This window comes from Heptranchias perlo, chromosome 3, assembly GCF_035084215.1.
Source record: "Heptranchias perlo isolate sHepPer1 chromosome 3, sHepPer1.hap1, whole genome shotgun sequence".
NCBI lineage: Eukaryota > Metazoa > Chordata > Chondrichthyes > Hexanchiformes > Hexanchidae > Heptranchias > Heptranchias perlo.
The window spans coordinates 34,947,138-34,960,062 of NC_090327.1; the positions used below are offsets into that span (position 1 = coordinate 34,947,138).

Below are 12,925 nucleotides of genomic sequence, written 5' to 3' on the forward strand. Positions count from 1 at the left end.
CTGTTCTCAATTGGTTAATATACAAGTGCAAACCCGTAAAATTATGAGGACTGTCAAAATCTGTACTGGGACGAAAGCCTGAGACCATCAAACCCAAGAAGCTGGTCTAGGAATAAAATTCATCTGGTTAAAATAGCTCTATAATCGCACACACAAGGGAAATCAGTGTTATTACTTCAAAGTATGCCAAGAAAGTTCAGAGCAAGACACGTGACGGAAATGATGAAAAATAAAAATGTTTGTAATAATCTACCAAATTAGTGAACAGAGGCAAAAACACAGAAGCCATTTAAAATACAATTAAATGTAATGAAGGAGCATGTTCAAACTGGCAAAAGACAAAGTTCGGACAGATGTCCGCAAGTTCCTCCTCACACAAAAAGTTACCAATGGACTTCCAGATAGGATTGTGGGGCCGAAATCCTTGGAATCATTTAAGTAACAGGTGCATGCTGTAACGGGAATGGGAGGAGAGAACTATAGTTCTTTCTGGATAGATGATGGCTCATTGGGATTCTACCTCTGTATCTGTCTTATGATCAGACAGTTAATGTACCAGAAGAATGAGCTTTGATGGACATTCTATTTCCTACATGTTGTAAGAATTTCCAAAAATACTTATGGCTTCAAGCAAAAAGTCCGGAAAAGTGAGAAGAATAGAATTTTTACCTCAAGGCGCCCGCTGCTTCTTCCTGCTACAATCAGGTTACCCTGTATGCCAAGACTCCAGACGGAGCTTTCACAGTCTCCGCCCCACACAGGTAGGGGGGAGGTCTTCTCAAACACAGGAAATGGCTCATCCCCTAAACTCCGCCTCCTGTGGTTGCAGCCTCCATCCCAGCCTTGCGACCTGAGATTCACTGATGTTTGAGAACTCCTCAAAAGTGCTGGAGGAGATGGATAACCCCTCAAGTTCTGCACATTTAGCATTTTATAATCCTCATATGCTTTATCATATGCTCTGCCAAAGTCATAGCCGGTCTCTTGTGATCTTTCGGAAGTAGTCCGCTGTCTGGGAACCGTATCACCCTCTTTAATCTGCTCTGAAAAGTTGGTGTCTATTAAACCTGATAAATCTGGCTGATCGGTGAACAGAATGGGTTGCGTAGGGGTCAGCCTCCTCTGAAAGTTGTGCCCATTCTCGTATACGTCATCTGCTCCATTCTCGGGATCCGATATATACTCCCAGCTCTCTTGCCGCTCATAGGAACTGCTGCTATCCATCCATTGTCTAAAAATGGTTAGAAAAGATCAAGATGAATTGTAAAGCATTTTCTAATATGCCTGGATTTCAGAGCTCCAAAGTTCTGAACAAACTTTCTGCGTAGAATGTAAAGTTTGTACACACAATACTTCCACAATTTTCAGGTCTTAATTTATTTTAATCTATTTCAAAATTATGAGATATAAACATAATTCAGTCATTAAATGGTTCAATCTGCATCTTCTGGACAACGAGTCATGTCAAACTAGTTTGCTGTAACTTTTATTATTCTAGCCTGTTGAACTACCATATAGTTAAAGGTGGAACACTTGTCTAAGGGGAGTATTTTCAGCTCGAAGTCTGCCCTCCCCCACAACATTGGAAAAGTAATATAATTATAAAAATAGTTGTTATAGCTATTTCTGTTGCTCAGTTGGTAAAGACAGTATGTAATGAGCCATAATGACCAGAAGGCCCCAGGTGCAATTCCTGATTTTTTTTTATTCACTCATTCATGGGTGTGGGCGTTACTGGCAAGGCCAGCATTTATTGCTGATCCCACCTCTTCAGAGTTATCTGATTGCAGCTTGGGGAGTAGTTTAAGCACAACAATTGGTCTCAGCCCCACAGGTCTAAGAAGAGGAAAATCAAGCAATTCCTATCACTATCAAGTGATCCTCGTAGAAAATGTGCTCATATGGATATTACATAGAATGTACAGCACAGATACAGGCCATTCGGCCCAACTGATTCATGCCAGTATTTATGCACCACACGAGCCTCCTCCCACCCCATTTCATCTAACCCTATCAGCATTACCTTATATTCCTTTCTCCCTCATGTGTTTATCTAGCTTCCCTTTAAATGCATCTATGCTAGTCGCCTCAACCACTCCTTGTGGTAGCGAGCTACACATAATAACCACTTTCTGGGTAAAGAAAGTAGGTGAGAATATAAATGTGCACAGCAGTGAATCAATCTCCAGGTAGATTAGCGTGATGACACTCGCTGTCAGGGTTCACGTGTGAAGAATAGCCATTGGACAAGGTGTCGGAGGGCATTCGGTATTAATGAAACCATACTCCAGCAAGAATCTGTACTTTCAGGACGGGGGCAGGGAGGGGGAACTGTTTCTTTTTAACTATTTAAAAAAAAACCTTAAAATTCCTTAGCCAGCTGAGATGTACTACTTCAGAACCCCTCCAGGGTTGCTCCGGTGAGGTCACTGAATGGGAGGCGCCACAGAGTAGTTTCATTCATTTTAATGGGGGTTGCAACTCCAGACATGAAGGGGAAGTCATGTCTGACAAATTTGCTTGAGTTCTTCGAGGATATAACGTATAGGGTGGATAAAGGGGAACCAGTGGACGTAGTGTATTTAGACTTCCAGAAGGCATTCGACAAGGTGCCACATAAAAGATTATTACTTAAGATAAAAAATCACGGGATTGGAGGTAATATTCTGGCATGGGTGGAGGATTGGTTATCAAACAGGAAGCAGAGAGTTGGGATAAATGGTTCATTTTCGGACTGGCAACCAGTAACCAGTGGTGTTCCACAGGGGTCGGTGCTGGGTCCCCAACTCTTTACAATCTATATTAACGATTTGGAGGAGGGGACCGAGTGCAACATATCAAAATTTGCAGATGATACAAAGATGGGAGGGAAAGTGGAGAGTGAGGAGGACATAAAAAACCTGCAAGGGGATATAGACAGGCTGGGTGAGTGGACGGAGATTTGGCAGATGCAATATAATATTGGAAAATGTGAGGTTATGCACTTTGGCAGGAAAAATCAGAGAGCAAGTTATTTTCTTAATGGCGAGAGACTGGAAAGTACTGCAGTACAAAGGGATCTGGGGGTCCTAGTGCAAGAAAATCAAAAAGTTGGTATGCAGGTGCAGCAGGTGATCAAGAAAGCCAACGGAATGTTGGCTTTTATTGCTAGGGGGATAGAATATAAAAACAAGGAGGTATTGCTGCAGTTATATAAGGTATTGGTGAGACCGCACCTGGAATACTGCATACAGTTTTGGTCTCCATACTTAAGAAAAGACATACTTGCTCTCGAGGCAGTACAAAGAAGGTTCACTCGGTTAATCCCGGGGATGAGGGGGCGGACATATGAGGAGAGGTTGAGTAGATTGGGACTCTACTCATTGGAGTTCAGAAGAATGAGAGGCGATCTTATTGAAACATATAAGATTGTGAAGGGTCTTGATTGGGTGGATGCAGTAAGGATGTTCCCAAAGATGGGTGAAACTAGAACTAGGGGGCATAATCTTAGAATAAGGGGCTGCTCTTTCAAAACTGAGATGAGGAGAAACTTCTTCACTCAGAGGGTGGTAGGTCTGTGGAATTTGCTGCCCCAGGAAGCTGTGGAAGCTACATCATTAGATAAATTTAAAACAGAAATAGACAGTTTCCTAGAAGTAAAGGGAATTAGGGGTTATGGGGAGCGGGCAGGAAATTGGACATGAAGCTGAGTTCGGATCGGTCAATGCCCTGTGGGTGGCGGAGAGGGCCCAGGGGCTATGTGGCCGGGTCCTGCTCCGATTTCTTGTGTTCTTTAGATTTGTGGTTGGGATCAGATCAGCCATGATCTTATTGAATGGCGGAGCAGGCTCGAGGGGCCGATTGGCCTACTCCTGCTCCAATTTCTTATGTTCTTATGTTCTAAAATGGCAATGGCAAAGTAGGCAGCACAGCCAACTGGTAAAGGTTTTCCTGCTGTTAGCTAGCCCCAGATTGGCTCGCAAACTGGTCTGCCGTTAGGATCTCCATTAAAATGAACAGAGTTGCAATGGGACACAGACAGTTCCTTCATCACTGACCTGATCAGACTGGCAGTGAGAGGAAGTAGACCTGGGATAACTTTTCTCCACTGTAACAGGAAACTTGACTTCTTAAAAAAAAATTATAACCAAATAATTTTACTTATATAGGCAAACTGTACAGTTACACATCTCAGCCCCAGGACATTGCTGCAGGAGTTCCTCAGGGCAGTGTCCTATTCCCAACCATCTTCAGCTGCTTCATCAATGACCTTCCCTCCATCATAAGGTCAGAAATGGGGATGTTTGCTGATGACAGCACAGTGTTCAGTTCCATTCGCAACCCCTCAAATAATGAAGCAGTCCGAGCCCGCATGCAGCAAGACCTGGACAATATCCAGGCTTGGGCTCATAAGTGGCAAGTAACATTCACGCCAGATAAGTGCCAGGCAATGACCATCTCCAACAAGAGAGAGTCTAACCACCTCCCCTTGACATTCAACGGCATTCCCATCGCCGAATCCCCCACCATCAACATCCTGGGGGTCACCATTGACCAGAAACTTAACTGGACCAGCCATATAAATACTGTGGCTATGAGAGCAGGTCAGAGGCTGGATATTCTGCGGCGAGTGACTCACCTCCTGACTCCCCAAAGCCTTTCCACCATCTACAAGGCACAAGTCAGGAGTGTGATGGAATACTCTCCACTTGCTTGGATGAGTGCAGCTCCAACAACACTCAAGAAGCTCGACACCATCCAAGATAAAGCAGCCCGCTTGATTGGCACCCCATCCACCACCCTAAACATTCACTCCCTTCACCACCGGCACACAGTGGCTGCAGTGTGTACCATCCACAGGATGCACTGCAGCAACTTGCCAAGGCTTCTTCGACAGCAACTCCCAAACGCGCGACCTCTACCACCTAGAAGGACAAGAGCAGCAGGTACATGGGAACAACACGACCTGCACGTTCCCCTCCAAGTCACACACCATCCCGACTTGGAAATATATCGCCGTTCCTTCATCGTCGCTGGGTCAAAATCCTGGAACTCCCTTCCAAACAGCACTGTGGGAGAACCGTCACCACACGGACTGCAGCGGTTCAAGAAGGCAGTTCACCACCACCTTCTCAAGGGCAATTAGGGATGGGCAATAAATGCCGGCCTCGCCAGCGACGCCCACATCCCGTGAATGAATAATAAAAAAAAAAATTATTATTATGGAAGAGTCTTTTGACCCTTAATCATAATAGTGTGAAAAAATACAAACATACAGTTGATAATTGTGGCATACAATTATTATGCCACTCATAAATTCTACCAGCATAATCAGCTCATGACTAGCTCATTATTAAATTTGGAGTTAGGTTCTGTTTTGGTTTAAACCTGACAGACATTAGCTGAAGAAATGCAACTGCTATCCTATTAAACCTGCTAAGATAAGAACATAAGAAATAGGAGCAGAAGTAGGCCATTCGGCCCTCGAGCCTGCTCCACCAATCAATCAGATCATAGCTGATCTTCAACCTCAACTCCACTTTCCCGCCTGATCCCCATATCCCTTGATTCCCCTCGAGTCTAAAAATCTATCGATCTCAGCCTTGAATATATTCAATGACTCAGCATCCACAGCCCTCTGGGGTAGAGAATTCCAAAGATTCACAACGCTCTGCATTAAAAAATTCCTCCTCATCTCAGTCTTGAATGGCCGACCCCATATCCTGCGATTATGCCCCCTAGTTTTAGACTCTCTAGCCAGGGGAAACAATCTCTCAGCATCTACTCTGTCAAGCCACCACATAATCTTATATGTTTCAATGAGATCACCTCTCATTCTTCTAAACTCCAGAGATTATAGGCCCTTTCTACTCAACCTCTCTTCATGGGACAACCCCTCATACCAGGAATTAATCTAATGAGCCTTCACTGCACCGCCTCCAAGGCAAGTATATCCTTCCTTAGAAAAGGAGACCAAAACTATATGCAGTACTCCTGGTGAGGTCTCACTAAAGCCCTGTACAACTATAGTAAGACTTCCTTACTCCTGTACGCCAACCCCCTTGCAATAAAGGCCAATATGCCATTTGTTTCCTAATTACCTGCTGTACCTGCATACTAACTTTGTGTGTTTCTTTTACGAGGACACCCAAGTCTCTCTGAACACCAACATTTAATTGTTTCTCACCATTTAAACAATATTCTGTTTTTCTATTCTTCCTACCAAAGTGAATAACTTCACATTTCCCCACATTATACTCCATCTGCCACCTTCTTGCCCACTCACTTCATCTGTTTATATCCCTTTGCAGACTCTTTGTGTCCTCCTTATAGCTTACTTTCCCACCTAGCTTTGTATTGTCAGCAAACTTGGATACATTACACTCGGTCCCTTCATCTAAGTCATTAATATAGATTGTAAATAGCTGAGGCCCAAACACTGATTCTTGCGGCACCCCACTAGTTTCACACTGTCCACTTCAATGGCCTTTTTTTGTAAATCATTTTGCATTCTATTACTCCTTGGATGAAAAGTCCTTTCTGACTTTCCTTTGTACCACTAACTTCCTGATTTTAACTTGTTTCTGCTTGTAGTTGAACTCTTCACCACAGTGAACAATTTGGTTACATTGGGGTAAATTTTAACTGAGAGCTGGGAAGGGAGCGAGGGGGAAAATTTCCAGGCGCGAAACCTGGAATGTAAGTAGGCGGATCGTGATTTGCGATTGCAACCTTAATGAGGCCCATCAATTTCACTTCCAGGTTTCGCGCCCGGCAGCTAGCCTGATTGACAGGCTGGCTGGCTGTCGGCCAGGAAGGCTTGTTGCTGCAGGCCGCAGCCGGGGATCAGAGGGAGGAATCATAGGCTGGAGAGAAGATTGGGGTGGGGGTGAGGGGGGTGCGGAGAGAAGATCGGGGGGGGGGGGGGGGGTGGGGTGCTGAGGAAGAGATCGGGGGGCTGATGAAGAGATTGGGGGTCGCTGAAGGTTGGGTGAAGAGTCGGAGGTAGGTGGGGTCTACCATGGGGTGGGGAGGGTCCATCATCTGGGGGTGGGGGGGGGGGCCGGCTCAGCTGATTGCGGGAGTCCTGTTGGCCAGGTGAGCTTATTGGGCCTGGATGAAGCAATCCTGCTCCTCCAGGCCCACAAGCAGTGCAATAAAGGCACTCGCCTCATGGATCCTGCCCTTCCCACCTGCTTTCACCTGATGTGAATGGGAAGCGATGGGAAACCCGAACAGGTAAGGTTAAATTCATTTTATTATTCCAGTACACAAAATATTAAGTACCTCAAGTATTTCAACGAGGTACATTGTCCTTCTACATTTCGGCCCGCTAGATTTAAGTGGGGGCAGGACTGCCTGATGTCTGCTCTCCACACGAAGACAAACCTGCCTGGGTTAAACCCAGAAGCAGGAGTGTTGGAGTCAGGATGCCATCCTGCTCTGAAAACTGAATATTTTTACTCCCTCCTGCCCCCAACCCGCCCATTCTCGGGGGTTAAAATTTACTGCATTAAGTCTAACAGCAAAATTACATCACCTTGTACCTAGTTTATCTGTTACAGAACACTGAGTATAGGCTACCTAAACACAAGAAGATTAAAAAGAAAATTTAAGGGATGTTGGCCCTGAGATGTAAAAAAACAACCCAGAATGAGTGAATGAATACTTTACCCTGGGTTTGGTATGACAGTCAGGCAATCACCAGTCTGTGCATCCCACACTCTGATCTGTCCAGATAGGCAGCAGCTGACCAGCAACATCCCATCACTGGCCAAGCATTCGATATCCTAGGGTAGAGAGATTAATAAAAATACATTGTAACCAATGGAGGAGGAGTGGGGGATGTATAGGGATCATGGTTACGGGATCAATGCATACACAGAAAGTTCTAAGTGTTTTCAGGCTTCAGTCTTTGATGGGCCAATATCGGATCGTACACCTATGCAATAAAAATAACACACTAGGCTACAGCGAAATGTGGATCGCTGACTCAATGTAGTATTACCCAAGAATGTTTGGTTCTCTTCTTTAAAGGCTCTTTAGTAAACATTTCAACTTAATAGCCGACTCCAAAATTGTAATGTCAATCATTAGGACTGCACCAAGTCATAATTTGGTAACAGAATACTCTTAACTAGTCTAATGTATTAAACATAGAGGTACAATAATGAGAAAATTACCACATGAAATTAGGTCAACGGATTGAGGTGACACTATTTGAACACACCCCCTCCCCAAAGGACTGATTTATTTATATAAAAATTGCTTAAAAGAATTTACATTCCAGTGGTTTTAGTTGAGCATACTCAACAGGTAGTACAATATTTGTGGTACTAATCTCGTAACTCAGGAGTCATGATATCAAATCCCACTAGAACAAGTTGTAAAACTGAATCCAATAAACCTCGATATTGGTGTGCACTAGAACTGCTATTCTGGCAGCAGTTAAGATTCGTTCATTCTTCAGTCCTCTGATCCACCTATATTTCAACTAGCACAGCAAGTTAAAGGCTGGCTACTGGGTGACATGAGTTATCCCCTCATGAAATGGCTCATGACTCCTGTCAGGAAGCCACGCACATGTGCACAGCAGGCCTACAACGAGAGCCATTCGGCCACAAGGAACATCATAGAGCACACCATAGGAGTCCTCAAGCAACACTTCTGCTGCCTGGTCTGCTCAGTTGTAAACAATTTTACAACACCAAGTTATAGTCCAACAAATTTATTTTGAATTCCACAAGCTTTCGGAGGCTTCCTCCTTCGTCAGGTGAATGGTGTGGAAATGAAATTTTCGAATCCTTCGCATTTTAAAATCACAGAAGAATGCCTGGTGATTACTGCCCGTTGCCAAGGCAATCACAGTGAGCAGACAGAAAGGTGTCACCTAAAAAGGCCACCGAATATACAAACCCCCCAAAAAAAAGAGAGAGAGAGAGAGAAGGAAGACAGTCAATGACCCGTTATATTAAAAACAGATAACATTTGTTCGCTGGTGGGGTTACGTGTAGTGTGACATGAACCCAAGATCCCGGTTGAGGCCGTCCTCATTGGTGCGGAACTTGGCTATCAATTTCTGCTCATCGATTTTGCGTTGTCGTGTGTCTCGAAGGCCGCCTTGGAGTATGCTTACCCGAAGGTCGGTGGCTGAATGTCCATGACTGCTGAAGTGTTCCCCGACAGGGAGAGAACCCTCCTGTTTGGCGATTGTTGCGCGGTGTCCGTTCATCCGTTGTCGCAGCGTCAGCATGGTCTCGCCAATGTACCATGCTCTGGGGCATCCTTTCCTGCAACGTATGAGGTAGACAACGTTGGCCGAGTCACAGGAGTATGAACCGTGCACCTGGTGGGTGATGTCCTCTCGAGTGATGGTGGTATCTGTGTCGATGATCTGGCATGTCTTGCAGAGGTTACCGTGGCAGGGTTGTGTGGTGTCGTGGACGCTGTTCTCCTGAAGGCTGGGTAATTTGCTGCGAACGATGGTTTGTTTGAGGTTGGGTGGCTGTTTAAAGGCGAGTAGTGGAGGTGTGGGGATGGCCTAGTAAGAACGGGATATGATGCTCGACTCATCGATCGACAGTTCCGACGGGCCACAGCGAAAAATCGCGTAGACCTCCTCAGAAGACTAACACGGGACGCAACCAACAGAGTACCCTTCGTCGTCCAGTACTTCCCCGGAGCGGAGAAACTACGCCATGTTCTCCGCAGCCTTCAACATGTCATCAATGATGACGAACACCTTGCTATGGCCATCCCCACACCTCCACTACTCGCCTTTAAACAGCCACCCAACCTCAAACAAACCATAGTTCGCAGCAAATTACCCAGCCTTCAGGAGAACAGCCTCCACGACACCACACAACCCTGCCACGGTAACCTCTGCAAGACATGCCAGATCATCGACACAGATACCACCATCACACGAGAGGACACCACCCACCAGGTGCACGGTTCGTACTCCTGTGACTCGGCCAACGTTGTCTACCTCATACGTTGCAGGAAAGGATGCCCCAAAGCATGGTACATTGGCGAGACCATGCAGACGCTGCGACAACGGATGAACGGACACCGCGCAACAATCGCCAAACAGGAGGGTTCTCTCCCTGTCGGGGAACACTTCAGCAGTCATGGACATTCAGCCACCGACCTTCGGGTAAGCATACTCCAAGGCGGCCTTCGAGACACACGACAACGCAAAATCGTTGAGCAGAAATTGATAGCCAAGTTCCGCACCCATGAGGACGGCCTCAACCGGGATCTTGGGTTCATGTCACACTACACGTAACCCCACCAGCGAACAAATGTTATCTGTTTTTAATATAACGGGTCATTGACTGTCTTCCTTCTCTCTCTCTCTCTTTTTTTGGGGGGGTTTGTATATTCGGTGGCCTTTTTAGGTGACACCTTTCTGTCTGCTCACTGTGATTGCCTTGGCAACGGGCAGTAATCACCAGGCATTGTTCTGTGATTTTAAAATGCGAAGGATTCGAAAATTTCATTTCCACACCATTCACCTGACGAAGGAGGAAGCCTCCGAAAGCTTGTGGAATTTAAAATAAATTTGTTGGACTATAACTTGGTGTTGTAAAATTGTTTACAATTGTCAACCCCAGTCCATCACCGGCATCTCCACATCATGGTCTGCTCAGGAGGAGCCCTGCTGCACTCAGCTGAGTGGGTAACCAGATTTGTCGTAGTCTGCTGCGTGCTGCACAACCTGGCCATTATGAGGGAACAGCCCTTGCCACCGTCTATCAGGCGAGAACCTGAGCAGGATAAGCAAGAGGAGGAGGAAGTGCAAGAGGAGGAAGAGGAGGAGACTACAACATGGACAGGCCCTTTCTGCCAGGGCTCTACGTGATCAAATTATTAATCAACGATACAGTAACCTCAACTGAACCTCCCTATTCACCAAAAGTCCCACACTCCTTACCATTCGTCTCTCACAAATCGTCCTCCTTATGATTACATATTGGTTCCTCCCTCAGCTTACAGCAAAAATAAAATCCAGCACCAAATGTAAATTCAAATCCACATTTATAAATTCACTCATTAAATTATGCAAACATTGGGTACTATAGCACAGTGGTTATGTTAATGGACTAGTGATCCAGAGGCCTGGACTAATAATCCGAAGATGTGGAGATGCTGGTGATGGACTGGGGTGGACAAATGTAAGGAGTCGTACAACACCAGGATATAGTCCAACAGCTTTATTTGAAATCACAAGCTCTCGGAGCTTTCCTCCTTAGTCACCTGACGAAGGAGCAAAGCTCCGAAAGCTTGTGATTTCAAATAAAGCTGTTGGACTATAACCTGGTGTTGTACGACTCCTTACAATAATCCGAAGACATGAATTCAAATCCTGCCACAGCAGCTGGAGAATTTAAATTCAGTTAATTTAATAAAATCTGGAATAAAAAGCTAGTATCAGTAATGGTGGGCCATGAAACTATCGGATTGTCGGAAAAACCCATCTGGTTCACTGATGTCCTTTAGGGAAGGAAACCTGCCATCCTTACCCGGTCTGGCCTATATGTGACTCCAGACCCACAGCAATGTGGCTGATTCTTAACTGCCCTCTGAAACGGCCAAGCAAACCACTCAGTTGTACAATCCCACTACAAAGAGGCATAATAAGAATAAAACCAGACGGACCACCCAGCATAGGCACCAGACACGACAAAGGCAAACCAAGCGCAGTCGACGTTACAAAGTCCTCATCACTAACATCTGGGGACTTGTGCCAAAATTGGGAGAGCTGTCCCACAGATTAGTCAAGCAATGGCCTGACATAGCCATACCCACAGAATCATACCTTTCAGCCAGCGTCCCAGACTCGTCCATCACCATCCTGGTTATGTCCTGTCCGGCAGGACAGACCCACCAGAGGTGGCTACAGAGTAATATACACTCAGGACGGAGTGGCCCTGGGAGTCCTCAACATTGACTCCGGAACCCATGAAGTCTCATGGCATCAGGTCAAACATGGGCAAGGAAACCTCCTGCTGATTACCACCTAATGCCCTCCCTCAGCTGATGAATCAGTACTCCTCCATGTTGAACATCACTTGGAGGAAGCATCGAGGGTAGCAAAGGCACAGAATGTACTCTGGGTGAGGGACTTCAATGTCCATCACCAAGAGTGTCTCGGTAGCATCACTACTGACCAGGCTGGCTGAGTCCTGAAGGACATAGAGTTGGACTGGGCCTGCAGCAGGTGGTGAGCGAACCAACACAAGGGAGAAACCTACTTGACCTCGTTATCACCATTCTACCTGTCGCAGATGCATCTGTCCATGGCAGTATTGGTAGGAGCGTCCTTGTGGAAACGAAGTCCCGTCTTCACACTGCGGACATCATCCATCGTGTTGTGTGGCACTACCACCGTGCTAAATGGGATAGATTCAGAACAGATCTAGCAGCTCAAAACTGAGTATCCATGAGGCGCTGTGGGCCATCAGCAGCAGAAATGTATTCCACCACAATCTGTAACCTCATGGCCCGGCATATCCCTCACTCGGCATATCCCTCACTCGGCATATCCCTCACATTTTCACATCGTTCACCTGACGAAGGAGGAAGCCTCCGAAAGCTTGTGAATTTAAAATAAAATTGCTGGACTATAACTTGGTGTTGTAAAATTGTTTACAATTGTCAACCCCAGTCCATCACCGGCATCTCCACATCTATTATTACCATCAAGCCAGGGGATCAACCTTGGTTCAATGAGGAGTGTAGAAGAGCATGCCAGGAGCAGCACCAGGCGTACCTAAAAATGAGGTGCTAACCCGGTGAAGCTACAACACAGGACTACATGCATGCTAAACAGCGCAAGCAGCATGCTATTGAAAGAGCCAAGCAATCCCACAACCAACGGATCAGATCAAAGCTCTGCAGTCCTGCCACATCCAGTCGTGAATGGTGGTGGACAATTAAACAA

General features: G+C 45.8%; 1 protein-coding gene across 1 annotated transcript in view; it reads right to left on the minus strand.

Moving 5' to 3' along the window:
* Positions 1-12,925, minus strand: part of scap (SREBF chaperone) — a 191,886-nt gene that overhangs the window by 21,516 nt on the left and 157,445 nt on the right. Inside the window, exons 16-17 of the mRNA XM_067978770.1 lie at positions 7,654-7,769; positions 670-1,231 (exon numbers count right to left, since the gene is read on the minus strand). Of these exons, the coding sequence (XP_067834871.1) occupies positions 670-1,231; positions 7,654-7,769 (678 nt within the window). The remainder of the gene's footprint in view (positions 1-669; positions 1,232-7,653; positions 7,770-12,925) is intronic.